General features: G+C 47.6%; 1 protein-coding gene across 1 annotated transcript; it reads left to right on the forward strand.

Moving 5' to 3' along the window:
- Positions 1 to 27,624, forward strand: EPHX1 (epoxide hydrolase 1). Its single transcript, XM_053604057.1, has 9 exons — positions 1 to 149; positions 2,635 to 2,822; positions 4,284 to 4,464; positions 16,552 to 16,779; positions 17,341 to 17,470; positions 18,166 to 18,374; positions 20,079 to 20,187; positions 26,572 to 26,697; positions 27,242 to 27,624. Exons 2-9 carry the CDS (start codon positions 2,640 to 2,642, stop codon positions 27,441 to 27,443), a joined length of 1,368 nt encoding a protein of 455 aa, XP_053460032.1. The 5' UTR covers positions 1 to 149; positions 2,635 to 2,639; the 3' UTR covers positions 27,444 to 27,624.
- The last annotated feature ends 159 nt before the right edge of the window (positions 27,625 to 27,783 follow it).

The following is a 27,783-nucleotide window of genomic DNA, read 5'->3' on the forward strand; positions in this document are numbered from 1 at the left end:
ATCAGACGCGCTGAGTCAGCAGGACTGCAGTTGTAAATGAGCTGCGGGGAGTGGAGACCAGTGCCTGCAGCCCCCTGCCTCTCCCACAAGTGCCTGGAGTGTTGTGTGCAGAGCTGCTGAGCTCTGCTTCCCAAGGAGGAGACCAAAAGGTAAGAACATGGAGCCCTGGGGGATTACTGAAAGCACTGGGATCGTTGCCCAGAAAGGGAAAGCTGGGCATTTATATCCCAGAGGAAAGGGAAAACGGTGCTTTTCTGGCTTAGGTCAGATAAGAAGGGTAGTTTGTAAAGTTCACTTAGGCAGTGAATCACTCTTTAACGATCATTATACTTGCAGCTCTCTTGACAACATCATGCAGAATTTGTCTTATTTGCTTCTAGCACATATGCATTTGGCACAGATATTGGTGGAGTGCCTCACTGTGCCTGGGCAATGCCAGGGCTGGGCTGTGGGGCTCAGGGCAGTGACTGGGGTGGACACAGTCCCTGTCTTTCCGAGTTCCGGTTCACTGTGGTGGGATCTACTTGTCAGGTGGGCTGTGTCCATCTGCTTCTGCTGCTGGGGGCATCTCTGCCCTCTGCCTTTGCCTCCTCTCACTGTTCCCCATGGGCCCCTCTTGCCCCTTCTCAAGGGGCAGAATTTCCTGCCAGGGACATAAGGTCTTTCTGGAAATGGAAGACACCTGTGTAAGTTTTCCTCTCTGGATTCCTTAAATTAAGAGGGACTCATCCCTAGCTATTTCTTGCTTTGTATTAACTGTGGGAGGGCTGGTCCCAGCCACCCATCTAATTGGCTGACATGTGCAGGGGACTTGAGGCCAGGCACTCGTGGTGATTGGAATTGAAAGATGAAAGCCAGGACCTATCTGAACTGGAGATAAAATGCATACCAGCACATCCCATGCGTGTCTCCAGCTGGCTCAGTGGAGACCTTTGTAAACACTGAGACCTTGAGCTACATGAACAAAGTATGTAGGAAGTTCAAGGTTGGGCATGCTGGATGCGGGTCCAGGAAGAAGCTGGTGACGTTGAGAGATGGGGGTGGAGCTTGACTCTCTTGAAAGCTGTTGTGATGATCTCCATAAGGGGTGATGAGGGCTCTGGTCCAGAGGAGGGGGAGAGGCATTCAGCTCTCCTCTCAGAGGAGAGGGAGCTGAATCTGAGCTGTATCAGGACTTAGAGATGGACAGGCATGGAGGAAGAATCAGAGCTGGCTCTGGGGAGTTCAGCAGGATCACTGATAAATGGGATTACAGAGCCAGTTTTTCTCACTAGATTTCTACTGGGCTATAGGAAAGGAGTGGGAACCTCTCCCCCACCACATCTGTGTTGGAAGCTCTGTGACTGGACCATTGTGGATGGATATTTCAGGGAACAGCACCAGTGGCCCAATTCTTACCTTAGAGGGGCAGCTCTTGACAGGAGCAAACCCCAGGGCCTCTACAACCCCCCAGCAGAGTTCCCAATATCTAATGTGTAGCAAATAGAGGGCCCTCCTCCTGCCTTGGGTTTCCCAGATCAAGTCAGGGTGGTGCTGGGAAGTGGTCTGCCAGGGCCTCATCTGAGACACTGTGCTTTCTCCTCCTCCTCTGGGCCCTGACTGCGCCGCATCTGGCAGAACCCTCTCTGAGTCTGGCGTGAGGACAGAGAGTGTACTCAAGCAGATTCCTCTGAACATGGACATTCTGTGGGTTACTGTCCTAGAAATGTGGAAGATGAGGTGCTAGAGAACAGTGCCAGGCTGGTATCTTCCTGATACTGGTTTGCTGAGACTAATCTCTTTTTTCTGAGCCTTCTGGGGAAAAAAAAAAAAGGCATGAGAATCAGACCAATGGAAACATAGATGAGTTTATATGAAATATAATTGGCCATCTATAGACAGAAAGTAGATTCGTGATTGCTTAGGGCCCTGGGTGGGTGAGGCAACAGAGGAGGAACGGCTAAAAGTAGGGTTTCTCTTTGCACTGAGGAGAAATGTTCTAACATTTAATGTGGTTGTGGTTACACAACTCTGTGTATATCCTAAAACCATTGGATTGTACACTTTATTTTTATTTTTTATCTTTTTGGATTGTACATTTTAAATGAGTGAATTGCATGGTATATGAATTGTATTTCGATAAAGCTCTTACCTACACAGCTAAGATGGGTAGCCATGGTTGGGCTCCTTAACACTGAACTTGACCTACCAGAACTGTAAGCCTTCCCCTTAATCCTTCTTACGCTAAAGATAAGTTCCTCTCTCAAGAAAGAGAGCAAAGGGCTGAGGCCAACCATTCAGAAAAGCTGCTCCCCCTCTGAGAAGAGGGAGTCAGAGGGCATGGAAAGCAGCCTCTCAGGAGCCCTGTGGGGCATGCAGAAGCCAACCCAAGTTTCTATTGCCCTGGCATGAGTAACAATTTTCAGTACTTAGCAGGATTGTGGGAAATTTTGTCTCTTTTTCTATTGTTTTTGTATATACACACATACATATATATATATCATATATCTCATATGTATCATATCTCATATATATATATATATCAAATGTAAACAAAATCAGGCATTGGGTGGGAGAGATTGGGAATTGGAGACTCTGGTGTCCAGGCCTGGCTGGGTGGTCTCTGTTGCTGATGGCTCGGCCCTCACCTTGCAGGAGCCATGTGGCTGGAAATTTTCCTCGCCTCAGTGCTGGGCTTTGTCATCTACTGGTTCATCTCCCAGGACAAGGAAGAAACTTTGCCCCTTGAAGATGGGTGGTGGGGGCTGGGTACGAAACCTACAGCCAGGGAAGATGAGAGCATCCGCCCTTTCAAGGTAGAAACGTCGGATGAGGAGATCAATGTAAGGCACCTTGTTCCAGGTAGAGCTGGGCAGGGGGGAAGGTGGAGAAGCCCTTCTGTGGTTTCTTTGAGACTGGGGCTGGCTCTTAGGCTGGGATCAGGTAGGGGGTAGGGGCTCAGGAAGTGGTCCCTCTTGGGAGTTTTCCAGTCCATTGTGCCCCCTTTGGACAGGTGCAGGTTGCTCCCGAGAGCTATGCCCAGCTCACTCACTCTGTCTTTCCTTTCCCTTCCCCTATCCAAGGCCCAGCAGTGTCCAGGCAGGGGTGGGGTGGTGGTGCCAGCAGGACCAGCTTTATGCATCAGAGGTCACAGAAAGCAGCCTGGCCTTTTACTCTCATATACGTCCGTTGTACTTGCACCCTCTCTTTCCTGGTCTGTGATTTTTATCCCATCTGAGTTATAATGTATCATTCAATAATGTCCATCAGGGGTCTCCGAACCATGGCCTGCAGACCAAAGGTAGCGTCTGCTACCTGTTTTTGCATAGCTCACAGACCAAAAATAGTTTCTACATTTTTAAATGGTTAGGGTCAAATCAAGCAAATAATATTTCATAACATTTGAAAATCGTATGGCATTTCAAACTTCAGTGTCCATAAATAAAGTTTTTTTGAACACAGCCGTGCCCATTCATCAGCATGATGCCTGTGGCTGTTTTTGCACTATGAGGACAGAGTGGAGTAATTGTAGCTCACAAAGTCCAGAATATTTGTAATCTGGCCCTGTATAGAAAAAGTTTGCTGACCTCTGCTGTATAGAAACCTTGGTAAATTAAAGATGAATATTGTTTGTACATTTAAAAAATGAGAGGTGGGAGTGGCGCCTGTGGCTCAAAGGAGTAGGGCACCAGCCCCATATGCCAGAGGTGGTGGGTTCAAACCCAGCCCTGGCAAAAAAAAAAAAAAAAAAAAAGAAAGAGAGGTGGGCTGGGCAAAGTGGCTCTCATCTGTAATCCTACCACTTTGGGAGGCCAAGGCAGAAGGATTGCTCAAAGCCAGGAGTTTGAAACCAACCTAAGCAAGAGTGTGACCCTGTCTCTATAAAATATAGAAAAATTACCTGTGTGTGGTGGTGCACACCTATAGCCCTCACTGTTCAGGAGGCCAAGGCAGGAGGTTCACTTGAGCCCAGGAATTAGAGGTTGCAGTGAGCTAGGCTAAGGCCATGGCACTCTAGCCTGAGTGGCATAGCAAGACTCTGTCTCCAAACAAAAAATAAATAAATAAAAAATAAATAACTATACATATATGTAAAATATAAGAGTGAAAAGTAAATCTGAGGTCTATGGTGAAGGACACATAGGCAGTGGGAGTAGCCAGTGAATGATGTGGGAAAGTGCTTTGCCCCTACTAGAGTGTGGCGTCTCCGGCTCCAGGGTTTGTTCTCTTTCTCTGGAAACAAACTTAACCTTGTGCTCTGTCCCATCACCCTTGTCTCCTTGGGAACCTGAATTTTCCCCCAGGACTTACACCAGAGAATTGATAAGTTCCGTCTAACTCCACCTTTGGAGGACAGCCGCTTCCACTACGGTTTCAACACCAACTATCTGAAGAAAATCATCTCCTACTGGCGGAACGAATTTGACTGGAAGAAGCAGGTGGACATTCTCAACAGATACCCCCACTTCAAGACTAAGATTGAAGGTATGTTTTTATTTTTATTTATTGTTTTGAGACAGAGTCTCGCTCTGTTGCCCTGGGTAGATGCCATGGCATCATCATAGCTCACAGCAACCTCAAGCTCTTGTGCTCAGATGATCCTCATGCCTCAGCTTCCTGAGTAGCTGGGACTCCAGGCGTACATCACCATGTCTGGCTAGTTTTTCTATTTTTATTTATTTATATTTATTTTTTTATTTTTGAGACAGAGTCTCCCTATGTCACCCTCAGTAAAGTGTGGTGGTATCATAGTCCACAGCAACTTCTAACTCTTGGGTTTAAGTGATTATCTTGCCTCAGCCTCCCAAGTAGCTGAGATTACAGGCATCCGCTACAATGCCCATCTGTTTTCTTGTTTAGCAGGTCTGGGTTGGGCTCGAACCCACCACCCTCGGTGCACGTGGCTAGCACCGTCACCACTGTGCTACGGGTGCCAAGCCTTTTTTTTTTAATGTTTTTTTTAATGTTTTTTTTTTTTAATTTGGCCGGGGCTGGGTTTGAACCCGCCACCTCCGGCATATGGGACCGGCGCCCTACCCGCTGAGCCACAGGCGCCGCCCTTTAATGTTTTTTTTTAAAAACAGAATCTAGCTTTGTCACCCTGGGAAGAGTACCCTGGCATTATAGCTCACAGCAATCTCAAAATCTTAGGCTCAAGCAATTCTTTTGCCTCAGCCTCCCTAGTAGCTGGGACTACAGGCACCTGCCACAACACCAGACTATTTTTTTTCTTTTCTAGACACTTTTGCTCAGGCTGGTCTCAAAGTCGTGAGCTCAGGCAATCCATTTGCCTTGGCTTCCCAGAGTGCTGGTACTATAGATGTGAGCCACCGTGCCTGGCCAGTTTTTCTCTTTTTTAGTAGAGACAGAGTCTTGCTCTTGCTGAGGCTGGTCTGTAACTCCTGAGCTCAAGTAATTCACCCACCTCAGAAACCAGTGTGCTAGGATTACAGACCTGAGCCACTGCACCCGGCCTGAAAGTATATTTTCAAAACATAACAGAGGGATATTTGTCATAAGCATGGTCTTCTTGTATGATGTGATTTACAGTCAGACAAAGGAGGGAGACCAGAATCCGATTATAAGTCACTGAGGTGTATTTATAAATTAGAACCTTACCAGAATGCAAAAATAATATACCCCCCACAAATTCATAATCTTTAAAGAATAAGTTACTTATTATTTATTCATAATAAGTAATTTAAAAACTGAAGAATTACAGAATCCCACAGTGATATGGCAGTATTTTGAGAGGAAGAGTTAGACCTGGGGGCCAGGTGAAGTGGCTCATGCCTATAATCCTAGCACTTGGGGAGGCCAAGTGGGTGGATCGCCTGAATTCTGGAGTTCAAGACCATCTGGATTAAGAGCAAGATCCCATCTCTAAAAATAGCTGGGTGTTATGGCGGGTACCTATAGTCCTAGCTACTTAAGAGGCTAAGGCAAGAGAATCGCTTGAGCCCAAGAATTTGAGGTTGCTGTGAGCTATGATGCTAGGGCACTCTATTGAGGGCGACTAAGTGGCACTCTGTCTCAAAAAAAAAACAAACAGGCTTGATACCCATAGCACAGTGTTTACGGTGCCAGCCACATATACCAAGAGTGGCGGGTTTGAACCCTGCCTGGGCCAGCTAGACAACAAGGACAACTGTAACAAAAAATAGTCGAGCATTGTGGTGGGCGCCTGTAGTCCCAGCTACTTGGGAGGCTGAGGCAAGAGAATCTCTTAAGCCCAAGAGTTTGAGTTTGCTATGAGCTATGATGCCACAGCACTCTACCAAGGGTGACATAGTAAGAGTCTGTCTCAAACAAACAAACAAACAAGCAAACAAAAAAACATTTAGACCTGGGCATGGTCTCAGTCAGCCCAACCCCTTCTTGAGGTTTTGGAGTCCTTGGTATTGTGACTATACGAAACCTGGCAATCAAGATCCTGGGGATCTGTCCTTTTGTGTCTGGCTTATTTCACTGAATATAATGTCCTCAAGGTTCATCATGTGATGTGCAACAAAGTGAGACTCTGTTTAAAAAAAAAAAGATCCTGGGGAAACTTGTCCTGTCTGTCTGCAGCTTTAGCCCTCATGTCCCAACTACATCACGGGTTGCCTCATATAACCTCAGAAGGAAGAGAAAATATCTTTGAAAATTGTCTTGGGACGGTAACCGCATGATCATTTGTGTTGAGGTAACAGTTTTCTTAGTAGAAAAGCATTTTTTAACCCCAGAAAGATTTAGAATCAAATATGGAAATTTTTTTCTTTTTTCCTTTTTATTTATTTATTCATTGGTGGAGACAGAGTCTCACTTTATCACTCTCAGTAGAGTGCTGTGGCCTTACAGCTCACAGCAACCTCCAGCTCTTGGGCTTAGGCAATTCTCTTGCCTCAGCCTTCCGAGTAACTTGAGACTACAGGCGCCTGCCACAATGCCTGGCTACTTTTTGCTTGAGTTGTCATTGTTGTTTAGCAGGCCAGGGCCGGGCTTGAACCCACCAGCCTTAGTGTATGTGGCCTGCACCCTACTCACTGAACTACGAACGCCAAGCCAATAAATACTCTTAATTTTTTTTTTTTTTAGGACACATTAAAATTTGCTTTAATACTTCTTTGGGGCGGGGGGAACCACACTTGTAGTGAATGAACAAGAAACATTTTTATGCTATTATTTGTATCTACCATGCCATGAATTCATAGGGGAAGAGGTTCCAGCAGCTCAGGGAGGCACCTTACCATTTAATGTGACAAAGTGTTGACTGACTTCTGAATTCGTGGGAAATAGGTCCCAGCACCTTGTATCACTGTTACATGGGGTCTATTGGTTATCTTGTGTGCCCCTGCTGTACACATACTATGCCATGAGCTCATGGGGAATAAATAGGTTCTTGCTCCTAAAAACATGGGTTCACTAGTACTCCTGTGTGCTATGTTATATGCTTATTATGCCATGAATTCATAGGGAATGGGTTCCAGGAGCTCAGGCTCCTTTCCGTTAGTTCTCACAAAGTGGGCTTCTCTGGGTGGCGCAGGCTGGCACTTCAGTTGAACCCAGGTACCTTTCTCTTTGGCTTCCTTCTTTTTCTGATCATTTTCCTTCACACGTTTCAGGAAGCTATCTCGGCTCTTAGAGTGCTTAATATGCTTAATACGAACATTAATCCTCTTCGCGAGGATCTTGCCCTTAACTTGTTTGTTTACAACAATGCCAACAGCATGCTGGGTGACATTGTAGACTCTTCCAGTTTTGCCATGGTAACATTTGCGTGGCATGCCTTTTTGAACAATACCCATTCCCTTGATGTCTACAATATCACCTTTCTTGCAGATTCGCATATATGTGGCCAAAGGAACAACTCCATGTTTTCTAAAAGGCCTAGAGAACATGTACCGGGCGCCTCTCCTCTTTCCCTTTGTGTTTGTCATTTTGGTGAATTACTGGAAGATGGCATCTCCGGCTGAAAGGAACCAATACTCTTTAATTTTTAAAATTTCATTTATTTATTTTTAATTGTGGTAACATACATGTAGCATAAAATTGACTATCTTAGCTATTTTAAGCTGTAGCTCCATGACATTAAGTACATCCATGTTGCTGTGCAATCCTCCCCACCATCCATCTCCAGAACCTTTTCATCTTCCCAGTAACTTCCCATTTCCCCTCCCCCGGCCTTTAGTAACCATCACTATTCTTTCTGTCTCTGTGAATTGGCTACTCTAAGTACCTAGTGTAAATGGATCCATACACTATCTGTCCTTTTGTGTCTGGCTTATTTCACTGAGCATATTGTCCTCAAGGTTCATCCTGTGATAGTATGTGTCAGAATGTTTTTCCTTCTGAAGGCTGTGGGGAATAACACATTTTATCCATTCATTTATCAGTGAACACTTGGGTTGCTTCTGCCTTTGGCAATTGTGAATCATGCTGCATGAACATGAGTGTACAAATATCTCTTCAAGACTCTGCTTTCAATTCATCTGGGTATATATCCAGAAGTGGAATTGCCTGACCATATGGTAATTCTAGGTTTGATATTTTGATATTTTCCACAGAAGCTAAACTATTTTACTTTCCCACCAACAGTACACAAAGAGTTTCAGTTTCTGGGTGGTGCCTGTGGCTCAAAGGGATAGGGCGCAGACCCCATATGCTGGAGGTGCTGGGTTCAAACCCAGCCCCAACCAGAAACTGCAAAAAAAAAAAAAAGAGTTTCAGTTTCTTCCCATCTTTCCCAACATTGTTATTTTTGTAACATCTCATTGTAATTTTTGATTTGGATTTTCCTAATGATAAATAAATAATGTTGAACATTTTTTAGTATTTATGGTCCCCTTGTATGTCTTCTTTGGAGAAATGTCTGTTCAGGTCCTTTGTCCATTTTTAAAATCTGGTTATTCAAATTTTTGTTGTAAGGTATTTGCAAAAATTTTTTATTTTTATTTTTATTTTTTTTTGAGACAGAGTCTCACTTTGTCACCCTTGGTAGAGTGCCATGGTGTCACAGATCACAGCAACCTCAAACTTTTGGGCTTAAGCAATTCTCTCACCTCAGCATCCCAAGTAGCTGGGCTACAGGCACCTGCCACAACACCTGGCTATTTTTTGGTTGTAGTTGTCATTGTTGTTTGGCTGGGGCTGGATTCCAACCTGCCAGCTCCGGTGTATGTGGCTGGCTCCCTAGCTGCTGAGCCAAATATTTTCTTGCATTCTTTGTATTGCCATAATATTAATTTTTTCTTTTTTTGTAGAGACAGAGTCTCACTCTGTGGCCCTCCGTAGAGTGCTGTGGCCTCACACAGCTCACAGCAACCTCCAACTCCTGGGCCCAAGCGATTCTCTCGCCTCAGCCTCCCGAGTAGCTGGGACTACAGGCGCGCGCGCCACAACGCCCGGCCATTTTTTGGCTGCAGTTTGGCCGGGGCCGGGTTTGAACCCGCCACCCTCGGCACATGGGGCCGGCGCCTTACCGACTGAGCCATAGGCGCCGCCCCATAATATTAATTTTTTTTATGTGGATCTCTATGTTGCTCAGACTGGAGTGCAGTGGCTATTCGTAGTCAGGATCATAGCACACTACAGTCTCAAATTCCTGGAATGAAGCGACCCTCCTACCTCAGTCCCCTGAGTGATCAGGGCTACAGGCACAAAAACTGCACCTGCCTTATTAACTTCTTTTTTTTTTTTTTTTTTTTTGTAGAGACAGAGTCTCACTGTACCGCCCTCGGGTAGAGTGCCGTGGCGTCACACAGCTCACAGCAACCTCTAACTCTTGGGCTTACGCGATTCTCTTGCCTCAGCCTCCCGAGCAGCTGGGACTACAGGCGCCCGCCACAACGCCCGGCTATTTTTTGGTTGCAGTTTGGCCGGGGCTGGGTTTGAACCCGCCACCCTCGGCATATGGGGCCGGCGCCCTACTCACTGAGCCACAGGCGCCGCCCCCTTATTAACTTCTTATGTTGAGGAAATTGTGCATGTCTGGAATTTTAAATTTTTGTAATTTTTAAGAGAATTTGGCTTTTTCAAGTAACAGTTAAGATTTTAATTTACTAAAATTCTAGGAGTTAAACTGTGTGAAAGATTAACTAAAATTCTTAAAAAAGGAAACTGAAATTATATAATAATTAAAGGGGTGCCGTTAAGCAAGTTTAGAAATGCAACCACTCATTAATCAAAGAGCTGTAACATTTGCTAGATTTATAAATACATAGCATAAAATTTGTAAGCTGAACTGAAATGCTTACTGAAGAACTAGGTTTTTAAGTTTATAAGTTTAAGAATAATTTTAAAAACACAGATAACCTGTGAATATTCTCTTTTAAAACATGAAACCACTCTCAGGGTCCCTAGAGAGCGCACACAGGTAGACAGAGGTGGCAGAGAGTGCCTGCCACTGGCATGGTTGAAGTGCTGCCCTGAGGACTGTGAAAGCCTGAACTGGTGACCAGGCCTCCCTCCAGTAGACGCCTGTTTGTGCGATGGGGAAACTGCAGTTCCTACTTCAGAGAGTCAGTTGGTGGAGGGATAGCATGAAAGGATGGATAGAAACCTTGACCTAGAGCAGCCTGGTCAGGAGATGCCCTTGCCCTTTGGTTATCTGGAGGCTGGACTTGAGGGAGAATGGGATAGAGAAAAGCTTGAATAGAATCCAGTGGGGTGTATCCTGGAACTGGGCCTCTCCTGGAGCTCAGCCAGGAGCACTAAAAAACAAAACAAAACAAAAAAAGCAAACATCTCTGGAATGATGCTGTGGTCAAATTTGGACTCCTTGTGAGCATTGCTGTGGCTTTTATAGATTTTGCCATCTTCTGTTATGAGCCTAACAAGAGGATCCAAGCCAGTTCATCCAAGCCAAGTTACATTCAGTTCTTTCTATGTAATCTCCAAAGAAGTTGTTTGGATCACTGGCCACAAAATTGCCTGGCTTTCTTGAGTTTGACTTGGATCCCTCTGCTGTCCCAACTCTTCAGTGTCCATCCAGCAGATGGTGACAGGGCACTTCCTATACCTAGGCTTCTCCGGAGGCTGGAGACACACCTCAGAGGGAACAGCATCTCTGCCTTCACTGCTTTTGGCTGCTCCAAGACATTGACAGCATATGGCGAGCGGTGTTAAGAGGGAGGAGGCCCTGGGAGCTTTGTGAGCCCCACATTTTTCCTTCAAGTATAAGGGAAGGCTTCTTGGAGGAGGTGGCATCTAAGCTACAATGAGTAAGAGTTTGCCAAGTATGTAGGGCAAGTTATCTCAGGAGAAGGCCGTAAAGGGCTGTTTCCTTCCTGAAGGCTGCCAGCCTCCCCACATTGAGACCAAAGCCTTACCCCATTGGACTATCTTGGGGTTTCTCAGGACACTGGGTGTTTACAGTATAAAACTTCCCTCAGGGTACAAGTGTTCCAAAGGAGGCGATGTCTGGCATCGAGGTCATCATGGACTTACTCGTGTGGTTCTGCACATTTCCCAGGGCTGGCAGCCTGTTCTTGGCCCTGGTCCTTCCCCTGGGCTTGGGTTCAGCCTTCTCCGCCAGGTGCACACAGTGCTGAGTGGGCAGCCTCTGGTCCCCGGGGCCAGCAAACTTCAATTTGTCACCTTTCCTGGGCTCCCCAGCTGGTGTTGGGCCAGGAGGGCCTCCAACCCTCCCACGCTCTGCTTGCTGTTGTCCTCCCACCCTCCCTCCACATGTTGGACCTGTTCATGGTCCTCTGTCCCTACTCTGACCCCTGTGATCTTGGCTGCTCACAGCCCACCCTCACCCTACCCCAGTGCTCTGTCCTCATCTCTAGTGGCCTCACTGTTTGGTCTCTCTTTGGTCTCTCTGCCTCTGCCACTTTTTTGCTCGTTCTGTGATGAGCTAAGCCATGTCCTGGGCCTCCCATCACAGGAGACCAATCTCTATTCCCAGAGGGAGCTTGCAGGGGCTTCAGAGGTTCCTGAGTAAGTCCAACCCAGCACGTCCAGAGAGGAGAAAGGCACTTGAGGCACCAGATCCCCAGACTCCCACCTTTCTCCTTTACCCTCGGCAGGGACACCCTCTGTCAGCCCAGCTCTGCCTTCCTTAGCTCCCAGACTGTGAGCCAGCAGCCCTGTGACAGAGCGTTCTGCAAGTACCACAGGCCCATAGGGAAACCCACGAAGAGGATTTCCATCTACAAAAGAAAAGAGAGGACTGTAGGGTAAATTATGAAGTATGGACTTTTAAAAATGTCTTAGGTTTGTTTTTTTTTTAAGACAGAATCTCGTACTTTTGCCCAAGCTAGAGTGCCATGGCTCTCAGCCTAACTCACAGCAACCTCAGATTGCTTGGGTTCAAGTGATCCTGCCTCAGCTTCCTGAGTAGCTCTGACTACAGGTGCCTACCACAAAGCCCGGCTAATTTTTCTACTTTTAATAAAAACAGGGTCTCACTCTTGCTCAGACTAGTGTCCAACTCTCAAGCTCAAGCAATCTTCCCACCTCAGCTTCCCAGAGTGCTATGATTACAGTCATGAGCCACTGCACCTAGCCAAAAATATCTTAACTTAAAAAATTCAGAAGGTAATCCTAGCACTTTGGGAGGCAAAGGTGGGTGGATTTCCTGAGCTCATGATTTTGAGGCCAGCCTGAGCTAGAGTGAGACCTCATCTCTAAAAATAGCTAGGAGTTGTGGCGGGTGCCTGTAGTCCCAGCTACTCGGGAGGCTGAGGCAAGAGGATGGCTTGAGCCAAAGAGTTTGAGGGTTCTGTGAACTATGACACCATGGCACTCTGGCACTCTACTGAGGGCAAGAAAGTGAGACTCTGTCTCAAAAATAAATAAATAGGCTTAGTGCCTGTACCTCAAGCGGCTAAGGTGCCAGCCACATACACCAGAGCTGGTGGGTTCGAATCCAGTCCGGGCCAGCTAAACAACAATGACAACTACAACCAAAAAATAGCTGGGTGTTGTGGTGGGCGCCTATAGTCCCAGCTACTTGGGAGGCTGAAGCAAGAGAATCACTTAAGCCCAGGAGCTGGAGGTTGCTATAAGCTGTGATGCCACGGCACTCTACCCAGGGTGATAACTTGAGGCTCTGTCTCAAAAATGAATAAAAATAAAATAAAATTCAAAAAGTACAGAAGGAAAAGAGAGAATGCCATGAAAAGGGAGTCTCCCTCCCGCCCTGCCCCCATCAGAGACCAGAGAAGCTGCTGCTTGCTGTGCTTCCAGGGATGGCCCGTTCTCATACGCAAGCATTTATGCGTATATGTATTTTTTTTCTAATTTTAAACACAAATGATAATGTGGTAGAATTTGAATTAAAAATAATCTCATATCATGCAATATGTTCCAAAGGAGATGAGATGACCTACTAAAATAAACTTTAGAATAGGAGTACATTTAGCAACAGAGAAGGACACCCAGTATGTATTGTTAAATGAAAAAGTTTAGGTTCTAAAATAGAATGTATATAGGGTTCTATTTTTTTTGGTAGAGACAGAGTCTCACTTTATGGCCCTCGGTAGAGTGCTGTGGCCTCACACAGCTCACAGCAACCTCCAACTCCTGGGCTTAAGTGATTCTCCTGCCTCAGCCTCCTGAGTAGCTGGGACTACAGGCGCCCGCCACAACACCCGGCTATTTTTTGGTTGCAGTTTGGCCAGGGCCGGGCTTGAACCCGCCACCCTCGGTATATGGGGCCAGCGCCTTACCCACTGAGCCACAGGCACTGCCCAGGGTTCTATTTTTTTTTAAAGTGATATTTTCTAAGTCTTACTCAAAAGTTTGAACTGTCACAGCCAAGAGGAGCCTAAGTAGACATGAAAACTTGAATGTAATGTGGTGTTCTGGGTGGGTCCTGGGACGGAAAATAGACATTAGGTAAAAGCAAAGGAAATCTGAATAATACTTCATCGGTATGTACATACTAATGTTATTCAGGCTTAAACAAAACGAGGAAATTCTGCAATATGAGGCAACATGGATAAATTTTGAGAACATTGTGCTAAGTGAAATAAGCCGACACAGAAGGCCAAATGCTGTGGGAGTCTAGCTCTCTGAGGAACCTGAAATAGACCCTTGCTGTGAGCTGCAATGCTACGATACTCCACCCAGGGCAACAGCTCGAGACTCTGCCTCAAAAAATAAAATAAAATAGTCAAACCCGTAGAAGCAGAGACTAGAATGGTGGCTGTCAGGGGGTGGAAATATGGGGAAAGGGGCATTGCTAATCAACACGTCTGACGTTTCAGGTGTGAGCCTGGAGCCCACACTGAGTACCTCCTACTTAGGAGGCTGAGGTGAGAGGATCGTGTTTGCCCAGGAGTTCAAGACCAGTTCAGGCAACAGAGGGAGACCCTGTTTCTAAATTAATTAATAAATAAACAGTTTCTTTTCTTTTCTTTTTTTTTGGTAGAGACAGAATTTCACTTTATCGCCCATGGTAGAGTGCCGTGGCGTCACACAGCTCACAGCAACCTTCAACTCCTGGGCTTAGGCGATTCTCTTGCCTCAGCCTCCCAAGTAGCTGGGACTACAGGTGCCTGCCACAATGCCCAGCTATTTTATTGTTGCAGTTTTGGCTGGGGCTGGGTATGAACCTGCCACCCTCAGTATATGGGGGCCAGTGCCCTACCCACTGAGCCATAGGCGCTGCCCAAATAAACAGTTTCACATATGCCAAATGAATACATTCTGGAGCTGTGCTATATAACCCAGTGGCCATAGTTAATAGTGTGGTACTGTGCACTTCAAAATCTATTAAAAGGATGGATCTTATTTTAAGTTTTCTTACCACAATGAAATTTTAAAAACCAAGGAAATCTGAATAAAGTATGGACTTTATACTTACTGGTATAGCAATACTGGCTCAGTGCTTGTAGCTCAGCAACTAGGGCGCCAGCCACATACACCAGAGCTGGCAGGTTCGAGCCGGTCCTGGGCCTGCCAAATGACAGTTACAACCAAAAAATAGCTGGGCATTGTGGTGGGCGCCTGTAGTCCCAGGTACTCGGGAGGCTGAGGCAAGAGAATAGGTTAAGCCCAAAAGTTTGAGGTTGCTGTGAGCTGTGATGCCATGGCATTCTACCCAGGGCGACATAGTGAGACTCTGTCTCAAAAAAAAAAAAAAATAATAATAGCAATACTAGTTTATTAATTGTATGTAACAAATGGACCATACTGATGTGAAATGTTAATACTAGGTAGTGGAGAAAACTGGGAATGAGGTATCTGAGAACTTTCTCTACCATCTCTGCTGTGTTCCCAAATAAAGAATTTTGATTTTGATTTTGACAAATCGAAAGGGTCTCGCTCTGTTGCGCAGGCTGGAGTACAGTGGTGATATTGTAGTTTACTGCGGCCTCAAACTCCTGGGCTCAAGCATCCTCCTGCCACAGCCTCCTGAGCAGCCGGGACTATAGGCATGAGTCACTGTGCCTAGCACAAAACAGTTTGTTAAAAAAAAAAAACAAACTAGGGATGGACAACACAGTGTTCTCTTCAAATAGTGGGATCACATGTGATTTTCCCTCCTTTGATCTTTGCTTTCCAAGTATTTTACCGTAAGCATGTATTATTTGTGTAATAAATTAACAACAGAACATTGGCCCTCCTGGTGGAGAGTTTCAGGCATGGCCATACCTCACAGTAATGCTGTGAACACCCAGGTGCTCCAAGGCCCACCAGCTGGGAAGGGGCTGCTCTCTCTACACGGAGGCCAAACAGAGTCCAGCGGAGACTGTAATCCATTCACCTGCCCTTGCCTCAGAGAATAATCCCAGCACTGTACTTAAAAAAAAATCTTTCACTTTAAAAAGTTAAGTTTTATAATTAGACAAAGTTAAATGTTCTGTCAGTGTGTGTGGAAAAAGTTGTACATTTAATATATGTTCATTGTAGAAAAATGAGAAAGTATATATATATTCCCAAGAAGAAAGTAAAAGCACTGGCTTCTATATTGCTCAGGGAAAACTACTTTTTACATTTTTGGAGTTTATCCTCCCAGACTTTAAGAATTCACATATATACAACATAAATGCAGTATACGTGTACATTTAACAGTTTACAAAAAGTGGATCACACAATGTGTGTGATTTGGCAGTTTGCTTTGCCACCTGATCTGCTTTCTAGGTTGGATAAATATCCATCTACACTGTCATCATAAATGACCGTATGGTATTCCCATATACTGTTGAGCTATAAGCTATTTGATTAATATAGCTCTTGCTAAATACAGGGCTTCCCTCCACTCCCTGATTTTTAAATCATTGAGCAAGTGTTTATGGAGCTCTGTTGTGAAATCAAAACCATTCTGGGCTCTGAAAACCCAGCAGTGCAGGCATAGCCCTGGCCTGCCCTCAGAGCACATGCTGTAAGGTAGCCAGGAGGTGATGACAGTACCTTCCTTGCAGGTAGGTTGTGAAGGCTGAGCAAAGACACCTGTGTAGCCACACTGAGCACATGGCCAGAGTGCTTAGTACTATAGTGGGGGCTACCAGGGGTGTCAGCACCCATTTGGGGCTCTGGAGAGTCCCAAGCCTGCCCACATACCTTCAGGGCTGTTTCAGGACTGCTCCCTCATTAGCCTTTCTCCTCTCTCCCAATCCTGACTGTGCTCTCTCCCTCCAGGGCTGGACATCCACTTCATCCATGTGAAGCCCCCCCAGCTGCCCTCCAGCTGCAGCCCGAAGCCCTTGCTGATGGTACATGGTTGGCCCGGCTCTTTCTACGAGTTCTATAAGATTATCCCATTCCTGACTGACCCCAAGAACCATGGCCTGAGTGATGAGCACATTTTTGAAGTCATCTGCCCTTCCATTCCTGGCTACAGCTTCTCAGAGGCATCCTCCAAGAAGGGTATGCGGGCTGTGGAGTCCATGCGATGGCCGTGTCCTCTCCCTGTGTGGACCGGCTGTCCCACTGGGTTCTCCTTCTGGGGGATGGGCAGTGTTGGCCCAAGAAGCAAGGAAAGGAGAGGTCTGAAAGGAGTTTTTGTCCTGTGAAAGGGCCAGCATTTTAGAGCTTGGGGGAGCTTGTGAGCAAGGGACTTCAGTGCTGGTCAGGGCCTAGACTCTTGTGTTCTCTGCCCACTCAGGGGCATGTCCTCATCCGGGCCCTAGACTGTTTGAGGCCAGTGAGGCCAACCAAGGTTGCAGCAGCCCAAAGACATTTCACAGGGGCCAGCAGGACTGCTGCTGTCTGCTCACAGCCACCTCCACTAAGGCAGGTACAAGGCACATCGCCTAACGGGGCTGGGGCCTCCATGCCCTTGTTTGGGCTCCAGGACTCCTTTTTGCTTCTCATGAGCTTTTCTCTCCTCAACCTGGGGGAGACGTGTCTGAGGAATTTCACAGGGCACCTGAGAGCCCGAGGAATGACTTCCCTGTGATTCCAGTTTTCTTTCCCCTTTACAACTAGGGTTTGATTCAGTGGCCACTGCCAGGATCTTTTATAAGCTGATGCTGCGGCTGGGCTTCCAGGAATTCTATATCCAAGGTGGTGACTGGGGCTCCCTGATCTGCACCAACATGGCCCAGCTGGTTCCCAGGTGAGGTCATTTTCAGGCAGTGGTGGTGTATAGCCTCTTAAGAGGTGGGCCTCTGTTCAGGGTGGGTTACTGGCCACCCAGGGAAGAAGAGGGAGGTTCCCTGTCATCAGCTGTGCTTGGGGCTCCTGGACTCAGATCTCCCATTTGATGTAACACGGGACTGTGACTCTGGACCAGGTGCCTAGCCGAGAGGCCAGTGAAGGGAGATGAAGATCAGGGATTAGAACTTTCTGATGGGCTAAGCTCTGAGAGAGTCCTGACTGGAACTTTTTAGAAACTGTATTTTTCCCTTCAACCTCCCTTCTCCAACTCCTGAGACCGCTCAAGAGATCCAGGCACTGAGCAAGGCTGGCACCATGCTTGGCACCAGCCCCTTTCTTTCTTTCTTTTTTTTTTTTTTTTTTTGAGATAAAGCCTCAATCTATTGCCCTGGGTAGAGTGCCATGGCATCTCAGCCCACAGCAACCTCCAACTCCTGGACTTAAGTGATTCTCTTGCCTCAGCCTCCCGAGTAGCTGGGACTACAGGCGCCTGCAACAATGCCCAGCTATTTTTTGGTTGTAGTTGTCATTGTTTGGCAGGCCTGGGCTGGATTCAAGCTTGTCAGCTCTAGTGTGTGTGGCTGGCACCTTAGATACATGAGTTATAGGTGCCGACCAAGCCCACCTTTCCTGGGCCCCTCTCTCTGCCCTCAGACATGTGAAAGGCCTGCACTTGAACATGGCTTTGATCTTAAGAAATTTCTTCACCCTGACCATTCTCCTGGGACGGCGTTTTGGGGGACTTTTTGGCTACTCCAAGAGGGACATGGAGCTAATGTACCCCTTTAAGGAGAAGTTTTTCTACAACATAATGAGGGAGAGCGGCTACCTGCATATCCAGAGCACCAAGCCGGACACTGTGGGTGAGCACACTTGGGCAGTCTGCCCGGCTTTCCTTCTTTACAGGGTGGGGATACCTCGCCTTCTGCAGGGACACTGATCATAGGATGAAGCCTCTTGTAAGGAATGCTCACCTCTTCTGATCATTCAAATGCATTTTCTTGTAGAAGCAAGTTGATGGATGGTCATCACATTCCAGGCTAATCCAGCAACTCTGCTGAGCTGACTCAGTATCCACAGTGGCTTCGGCCCCTAAACCTGAGTCCTAGACTAAGAAGCAGTGGGCTGGAGGCGGTGAGGACAGGAGGAATCCCGGGGGGGTGGCAGCTCCAGGGCTGCAGGAGGAAGGGGAAAGGATGGGGCCCAGTTCCCTGTGGCAGTGATGGAGGGCCCAGCAATCATTTCTGCCACCAGGGTCCTGTTAAAGGATAATTTTAAAAAAGATAGAATCATGATTCTTATATGAATATAAAAGGAACAGTTGTCAAATATTTTATAGAACTCATTAACTCAAAAAGGAACCAACGAAATGTTAAAAAAAAAAGTTAGAAACCAATTAGGAACACTGAAAATAATTTGCCGATAAATTTGTCAAAATCCACAGAATAAAAAGTTAAATTGCCAGTGGACAAAATTCACTTGCTTCTCTATGAACAAGTATCATGTGCGTGACTATCAGTTTTTATAATCCATGGAGCTATAAAATAGCTCAAAGAGAAGAGAAGAAGGGCTCGGTATAGAATCAGGTAACTCTGGACGGATCCACTAGGCAACTCCCCACATCCCATGCAGAGGACACCCAGGGGTCATCTTCCCATGTTGAAGCCTCTAGATTTTGTGGTAATCCACGCTCACACACACACTGAGGCAGCTCATGACCATAGTAGTGATTCTTTATAAAACCCAGTTTTGTTGGTCTGATTTTTATAAAACACATGTTCCTTGTCAGAAAATTTAAAAGTGCCAAGAGCACAAATCAGAAAAGACATCATCTATAGCCTCTCCTCCCTCTCCTTCAGAAGGACTTGCTAACGTTGTGGTGAGGTGTTTTAATTTTCACAGCTGAAATACCCAGGTTGACAAAAAAAAAAAAAGAAAAAAAAAATTAATGAAATACCCAGGATGGCTCCACACCCAAGTGGTCTTGAGTGCTCTCTTTCCCACCCTCCTGGCTTTGGACAGATGATGGGCTTTGCCTGTTTTTACTCATTCTATGGCTAGAATCATAATCTCTCAAGTCTGGCTTCTTTGCTCCGTATCATGTTTGGGAGATTCACAGATGCTATTGTCCCATTCTTTTTTAATGACTACACAGTATTTTAGCTTATGGATGTACCAGTATTTATTTGTCACTGATCTATTTTAGACTTTTAGGTTCTCATTTTTCACAAATCAGAGGTTATAGACTAAAAATCTCCACCTTTTTAGAAACAGTATTCATATATATCCTTCTCATCTGGAACTCACCAAACCCGGGGTCAGAGACCCTTCATTTTGAAGGTATCTGTACATATACTGTATGAATCCTGTGAGGTGGCAGGAAAGTGGTGTCTCTGCTTATCAGATGTGGGGCCCAGGCCAAGGGTCAAGGAAGTGTGGTGCTTGAGCACCAGGAGTCAGGGCAGGGCTGTGCTGAAATGTGGGCTCTCTGCCACCATGCCGCACTACAGGGCCAGCTCCACACCTCAGCCCTGTTGACCTCACTCCCTTACTCCTTCCCATGCCAGGCTGTGCTCTGAATGACTCTCCTGTGGGGCTGGCTGCCTATATTCTAGAGAAGTTTTCCACCTGGACCAATTCGGAATTCCGGAACCTAGAGGATGGAGGCCTGGAAAGGTGAGACCCCCCCCATTCATTCGCCCCTGTTGTCCGGACCCTGGTCCCAGCAGCCACCTTCCTCACCACCCTCTTTGTCTTGTCTCTGCATGGGGTGCTCAGCAAGCTTTGTCGTTGCCTTTCTCACAGGCCCTCACCCTGTGCCCAGGGGAGCCCCATTTTTTGGATGTTAGGATTAGAATGTAGGGCTCCACTGCCTGTGTTCCTGTTGCTCAGCAGACCCCTGCTGGGGTCAGGGAGTCCACAGGGTGGTGGGTGCTCCCTTTTGGCGAGAGTAGCCAGGGCCTCTCTCCGTGAACCCCTGGAGAGCTTGGCATCCAGGCCGCATGACTGTATTCCCAGAGGGTGGCTGCAGAAAGACTGGAAAGGCTGTCACATTTCCCACAGTCTTAGTGGCCAAAGCCTCTGCAAAATATGATTCAAAGCCCCCTGGCCTGCCTTGGGCTTCACCAGGGTCAGCTGTGACCCATCTTCTCCAGGGCCCCTCCCTTTCTCTATTTAGTGAGGCACAGAAGACCAGACAGTGCTGGAGACGGGAAGGGAGAAAGGATCCCACTCTGGGCCTAGGGGCTCCATCTTAGCCATGCTCTAACTCCAGACCCTAGAACAGTACCAGGCTGTAGTGGGTGCCCAATAAGTAGATGTTGAATGAATGAGCGCTGAGAGTACATGCAAAGGACTGTGGGAGCTCAGAGGCAGGAGGATTCACTTTGTCTAAGGGGCAGAGAGAGGAAATACCTAGGAGAGAAATGCTGGATAGAGAAAGGAATATAGGCAAAAAGAAAAGCAATACAAATGCAAGAAGTGCTTGGAAAGAGTGACCCGTCCAGAAGCTGAAGCCAGTACATTTGGGCCAGCCTGAGCACTCATTTCACCAGGCAGCTCCTTCACGGGCCTCAGCAAACCCTTCCTCTGAGAACTGCTTCCCTGACCCCACATTCAGCAGGACCCAGGGGTTTATGGAACCCCTTTAGGGGTTCTGACTACCTAGGCAAGCAGTCTGGCCTGCTCCATGCATACAAATAGTAGGAGCCAGTTGTGAGCCCTACCAGGCTGCCCCTCTAGGCCACTCCAGCTCCTGGCCCAGCTACAGGGAAGACCAAAGCTTTCAGTGAGATACGCAGGATCAAATCTGTCTTCTAGAAAGAACAGTAAGTAGGCCGGAAATGGTGGGTGTAAGTTTTCAAGCTGAGGTCATGTCACGAGCCAGTGCGGTGAGGGGGAGTGAACCAGAGTGGAATTAGTGGGGAATGAGGAAAATACAGCACAAGAGAAGACACGGAAACAAAGGATGGGTGGGACCTTGAGGACTGACTGAGCTAATGGCTACAGCCAGCCCCAAAGCACAAAATCAGCTTTATTTTATAGTATCTGTACAGGGGTGTCCTGGGGGAAGTAGCATAGACAAAATGGGGAAATAGTGAAAGACTTGGGGCAGGACGCCCCCACTCTGCCCTGAGCTCTGACGACCCCCCAGTCAACCGCAAGAGACAGCGCTTGATGCAAAACGCAAGAGGATTTTATTCCAGCATGCTGGGGCTTGACTCACAACTCTTTTAGGAGCCGAGAAGTCAAGCCCTGAACAGCAGTTTCTACAAGCTTATAAAGGCAAAAACCACAAAGTAGGCGGGAGTAGCAGACATAGCAGGGGCTTTAGGGAGAGGTAGCAGGCATAGCAGGGGCTTTAGGGAGGGGTAGCAGGCATAGCAGGGGCTTTAGGGAGGGGTAGCAGGCATAGCAGGGGCTTTAGGGAGGGGTAGCAGGCATAGCAGGGGCTTTAGGGAGGGGTAGCAGGCATAGCAGGGGCTTTAGGGAGGGGTAGCAGGCATAGCAGGGGCTTTAGGGAGGGGTAGCAGGCATAGCAGGGGCTTTAGGGAGGGGTAGCAGGCATAGCAGGGGCTTTAGGGAGGGGTAGCAGGCATAGCAGGGGCTTTAGGGAGGGGTAGCAGGCATAGCAGGGGCTTTAGGGAGGGGTAGCAGACATAGCAGGGGCTTTAGGGAGGGGTAGCAGGCATAGCAGGGGCTTTAGGGAGGGGTAGCAGGCATAGCAGGGGTTTTAGGGAGGGGTAGCAGGCATAGCAGGGGTTTTAGGGAGGGGTAGCAGGCATAGCAGGGGCTTTAGGGAGGGGTAGCAGGCATAGCAGGGGCTTTAGGGAGGGGTAGCAGACATAGCAGGGGCTTTAGGGAGGGGTAGCAGGCATAGCAGGGGCTTTAGGGAGGGGTAGCAGGCATAGCAGGGGCTTTAGGGAGGGGTAGCAGACATAGCAGGGGCTTTAGGGAGGGGTAGCAGGCATAGCAGGGGCTTTAGGGAGGGGTAGCAGGCATAGCAGGGGCTTTAGGGAGGGGTAGCAGACATAGCAGGGGCTTTAGGGAGGGGTAGCAGGCATAGCAGGGGCTTTAGGGAGGGGTAGCAGGCATAGCAGGGGCTTTAGGGAGGGGTAGCAGGCATAGCAGGGGCTTTAGGGAGGAGTAGCAGACATAGCAGGGGTTTTAGGGAGGGGTAGCAGGCATAGCAGGGGCTTTAGGGAGGGGTAGCAGGCATAGCAGGGGCTTTAGGGAGGGGTAGCAGGCATAGCAGGGGCTTTAGGGAGGGGTAGCAGACATAGGGGCTTTTCCAGATAAGAAGAACTCTGGTTCATTACTCATCTATCTTAAGACAAGATCAGCAGTTAAACATTTCTTAGCTTTTTTCTTTCAGAACCAGTTACCGGTTATCTGCCTCAGCTCGGGGCTATTTCCTAGGACAGTTACAAAAGGTCACATTCTTATGGTAGGGGGCGAGGGGTGCTGCTACATATCTGGTCCCCCCCCCTTTGGATTTGGTAGTACTTTCCTTCAATAGCATAAACAAAAGACCTAGTTTTGGTTTTACAGTACAATGGAAAATGTAAATGACTTTAACAAAGACAGATCATCTTGTTAATGGTTTCCACTCAAGTTTGTTACCACATGACAAGAAGCAAGAAGGGGAGAGGAAGTTCATAAAAATTTGGAATCATTGGAACTCTCTCCAAACACAGTTCTTGGCTCCCTGTAAAGAGCAGAGTGGAAATAAACATCACAGCCCAGTGATTATCACATGAAGGGATGAAGTTTGAACTGTTTCAATTCTGTTGATATTTGTGACCACCTGGAGTTTTTATATGTGTTTAAATATTTTAGCTGTTAGAACTGATCCCAAAGAAATAAAAATGCAGGGCAATATTACATTTCCTGGAATTTATCGCAAAATGAAATTTTTATCACTCTATGCTAAACGTTTATATGTTTTAGACTTTTAAACCTGCGTATATAAGTTGTATCATGTGGGAAATTACTTTTTAAAGTTAGAATTAATGAAAATTGTGTATCAAGTAACTATATACAGCAATAGAATTACAGATCTGGTTATATTGTCTATATTTTAAGAAAATTAATTTTGGCAAGGTCTTTGACAAATTTATATACTAGGACTTGAAAACAAGATCTAAATATGCAATTCTTACAAACACATTGTGTACTCTTTCCCTTTTCTTTAAAAGATATGGTGATATAATTTAAAAGCACTGATTCCTTATGTTGTTTATTTTTTGTACTGTAATAATTAAATTTGTATCTAACGTTTCTACTTACATGATGACAGTTATGAAGATGAGTAACATAAACGCTATACCTTTTGTGTTCTCTTAAAAAAAAAAAAAAGAAGCAAGAAGGGAAAGATCACAAGGATCCCAGCATAGTTAACAAAACAAAGGAAGAACTGTGTGACTTAGTGGCTACTGCTTAACTTTGTTAGCATATGACTAGGAGAGGGAAGGGAGAGATCTCAAGGATCTCTGCCTAGTTAACTAGACAAAGAAAGGACTTGGTGACTTCTGGCAGAGGGAGCATGAAGACAGGAATATGGCTGTTCTGGGAACGAAGGAGAAGGAGTTGGGAGCTCATTCTGTGAATTTCCCCAGGCTGTGAGGGCCCTGCCAGTCTCAGCCGGCTCTCCACAAGGTCAGAGCCAAAGGAGATAAGGAAGCACTTGTCCAGCTTGCAGGAAGCCAGCTCACAGAGTTTGCAAGTTTATTCACACTGTTTTGTTTTCATTGACTGGTTTTCATTTTGTCCAAATCACATTTAAAAGGATGTTCACTTTTATCTCTATGCCACCGCTGTTGCCAGATATCCAGTATTTCAGAGAGGAGGGATTAAAGACTAAGAACACATTCTTGAATATGGAGATGTCTTCTGAGGAGATTTTTAATTCCTGGGAAGCCTCTTTTCATGCACATCCTTCAAGCATTCGTTTGTGATAATAACACTTCTCCCTGCCCTTCCTTTGCTCTCAGCCTCCCCTTTCTCTGCTCCTGTCTCCAGCTGCATCAGTTGGTTGCATGGCAGGGGTGAACCAAACATTCCTTAAAAATTGATCCTGAGGATAAAAACATAATTAACAAACTGCATCTAAATGGCTGAAGCAAACTGGCCATTTTGGTGAATTGGTTTCTAGTGACTCAGAAGCCCCGAGCTGAGGGGCCAGGCGAGAGGACCAGCAGGTGTTCTCTAACTCAGGCAGCAATGACAGGTGCAGGGCCTCACTCAATGATGGAAAGGGTGGAATAGAGGATCCAGGGCAGCCAGAGCTTGGTGGGAACAGGGAGAGGGAAGACTCCCTGGTGACTTGGTTCTTAGCTTGGCTGCCAGGCTGTGGAGATGCCATTCATCCAGCTAGGGAGTGGAGGACGAGGAGGGAGCCTCGGTGTGTGCACATGCATGTCTGAGCATGCCTGTGTGGGTGTGGTGTTAGAGGAAGGACTTAGGGGAAGCACTGAGCTCACTGTTGTCATGGATGTGTTGAGTGGGAGATGGTGGCAGGATGTCTGGAGATGTCTGCTGGGAAACTGGACCCCACATCTGGAGCTTAGATAAGGGGTGGAAATGCAGGAAGGGACTTCCACTATGTTCTTGGTAGAGTTAGTGGTTGGAGCCGTGGTGCAGATCTCAGGGAAAATGTGGACAGCCCCATCCAGAGATGCTGGGGAAGGCTTATTGGCTACAGAAGGAGGGAAAGGGAGAGAAGGAGAGTGTGCTTATGTCTAGGGGGACAGAAACTAGTGAGAATCCCCTACCTACAAGGTCTTGGCAGCCCGGGCAAATCAGAGGAGGAGAGGGCAGAAGCAGAAGACGACAACAGGAGCATGGCGAGGAGACAGGTGGAGGGAGAACCCTGGAGTGACAAGAGGGACTACGGGGAGGAAATGACTGACAAAGTCAGGCCCAAGGCAGCAGGTGGAGGGATACAGGGCCCAAGACAAGAGGCAGCACCTCCTCTGAGCCAGAAAAGCCTAACATCAGGCAGGGAAGGACGTGGGGAAAATTGCTGCCTATGGGACTTAGATGTCCTTAAAGAGGGTTGCAAGGAAGGTGGGTGACAGCGAAGGGGTCACATGGTCATCGGGAGCTTCCGGGGAAGTGTCAGTAGAGCTGGGAGAGCACAGATCCACGACAGACTGGCCGCAGGGCTGGGAGTCCTCCAGCTCTGGACACTCTGTGGTCAGGGGATGGGGGGACAGGAAGCCACAGGGCACTGAAGGAGTGAATGTCGTGGAAGCCATTAGCCAAACCTGGCAGGGGCACAGGATGTGACTGGTCAGGGAGCATGGGCGGTTAGTTAGAGCCTGGCCAGGTGGAAGACGAGGGCCAACGTCCAACTGAGCAGGCTGTCACATTAACGGGCCTGGATTTTGTATTGTATTTTAACTTTAACTGTTTAACATGTAAACTCCCACATGTTTACCAGAGGAGAGACAGGACAGAGTGCACAACTGCCAGAGTCCCAGTGCTCCTCAGCATAACTGAGACAAGGACCCTGGTCCCTGGACTCCCTGCCTTATCGGCTCATTGACCCCTACAAGCTTGTGGGAAGGGCTCTGAGGGAGACCCAGAAGCTGGGTCTTATTCCTGCATCCGGGAATTCCAAGCCCAGGCTGCCTCTGATGCGTGCCAAGTTCCTTAGGATTCTGAGGAGTGAGAAATTCATTGCCCTGGAGAAACCCAGGCTTCAGAACTGGGCCTGCATGGAGGGTAAGGCTGGGGGCATATGCTTCTTGGACCCCAACAAAATGGAGATGATAATGGCACCTGGGTCCCATAGGTTATTATTATTAAGAGGAAGAAATGAATTACATGCACATAAGGAACTGAGAACATGTGCCTCACATGTGGTCAGCACTCTGCATTCCCTGTCACCACAGTAGCTGGTGCTCTGGACAATATCACTCATCTTGCAGTGAGGGACGAGCAGGGAAACCAGATGGGCAAGGCCTGGCACTTGCACACAGCCTGAAAATGGTCGCTCTGTCTGTCATACAGCTGCATCAGACACTAGGAGTGGAGCTTTGTGTTCTGTTTTCCCAGGAAGTACTCCCTGGAAGATCTGCTGACAAATGTCATGCTCTACTGGACAACAGGTACCATCGTCTCCTCCCAGCGCTTCTACAAGGAGAACATGGGACAGGGCTTGATGGCCCAAAAGCATGAGCGGTGAGTCTGACCCAGCCCGAGTGTGGGCCTCTGGAGCAGAAGGCAGGGGCATGGCTAGTCTTGAACTCAAGGGAGGGCGACTGATAGCAGGATGACAGCCTTGTCTGTGGTGTCACAGGGGACCTTTGGATGAGGACACTAAAAGTCTGGGGTGTGTCTTCAGAGTTGCACAAGGATAGAACACCAGCCCTGGCTCTACATGTTCCTCAGGGCCTCCTGTGGCCCAGGGTGCTGGTCTGCTGTGGCACTGATGGTTCTGGGATTTCCAAATCCCACATGGGGACCTCAGGTGGCAGCAAAAGGAAAGGGAACGACAGTGGGAGTTAGAGGCCCATGTCCCTGCCTAGGTGGCCCTCACAGAATAGAGGGCCCTCGTGAGTTGGGGTGGGGGGGTGGGTGAGAAGACAGTTAAACCCGTGTCTGTCCTTTATGGCTTCATGTGGGTGGGCCAGGTGACCCCACCCCCAAACCCCTGAGCTCCCTATGGTGACAAGAGGGGTGCAGGGCCATAGCCTCACCCCTCCATGGGATCTATTTTTTCCAGCATGAAAGTCCACGTGCCCACCGGCTTTGCTGCCTTCCCTTCTGAGTTAGTGCATGTGCCTGAAAAGTGGCTGAAGTTCAAGTACCCGAAACTCATCTCCTATTCCTTCATGGCCTGTGGGGGCCACTTTGCGGCCTTTGAGGAGCCAGAGCTGCTTGCCAAAGATATCCGCAAGTTTGCGTCAGTGCTGGAGCGGCAGTGATTCCCATCCCACCCCAGTGCCCACCCAGCTTTTCCTGGGGAAGGCACCCCTTTTCTGTGGAGTTTTCCCTCCTCCCTTGCCTGTAGTAGGAGCCCAGATTCACCAGCTCCCCACACACATACTCCCATAGTAAGCAACATGACTTTGAGATAAATGATTTCATTTCTAAGTACAGCTGGAACCAAGTGACATTTGTGTGCCTTGGACCCATGTGGGCCCTCCCCTCCAGAGCTGAGCTGGCAAGTGTGCAATCTGTTGGAGGAGGGCTGCCCCCTGCTGGCTGGGGGCCACACTGCATGGGGTCGATCCCCAGAGGAAGAGTGGCACCAATGGTCACCCT

This window comes from Nycticebus coucang, chromosome 10 (assembly GCF_027406575.1).
Source record: "Nycticebus coucang isolate mNycCou1 chromosome 10, mNycCou1.pri, whole genome shotgun sequence".
Taxonomy (NCBI): domain Eukaryota; kingdom Metazoa; phylum Chordata; class Mammalia; order Primates; family Lorisidae; genus Nycticebus; species Nycticebus coucang.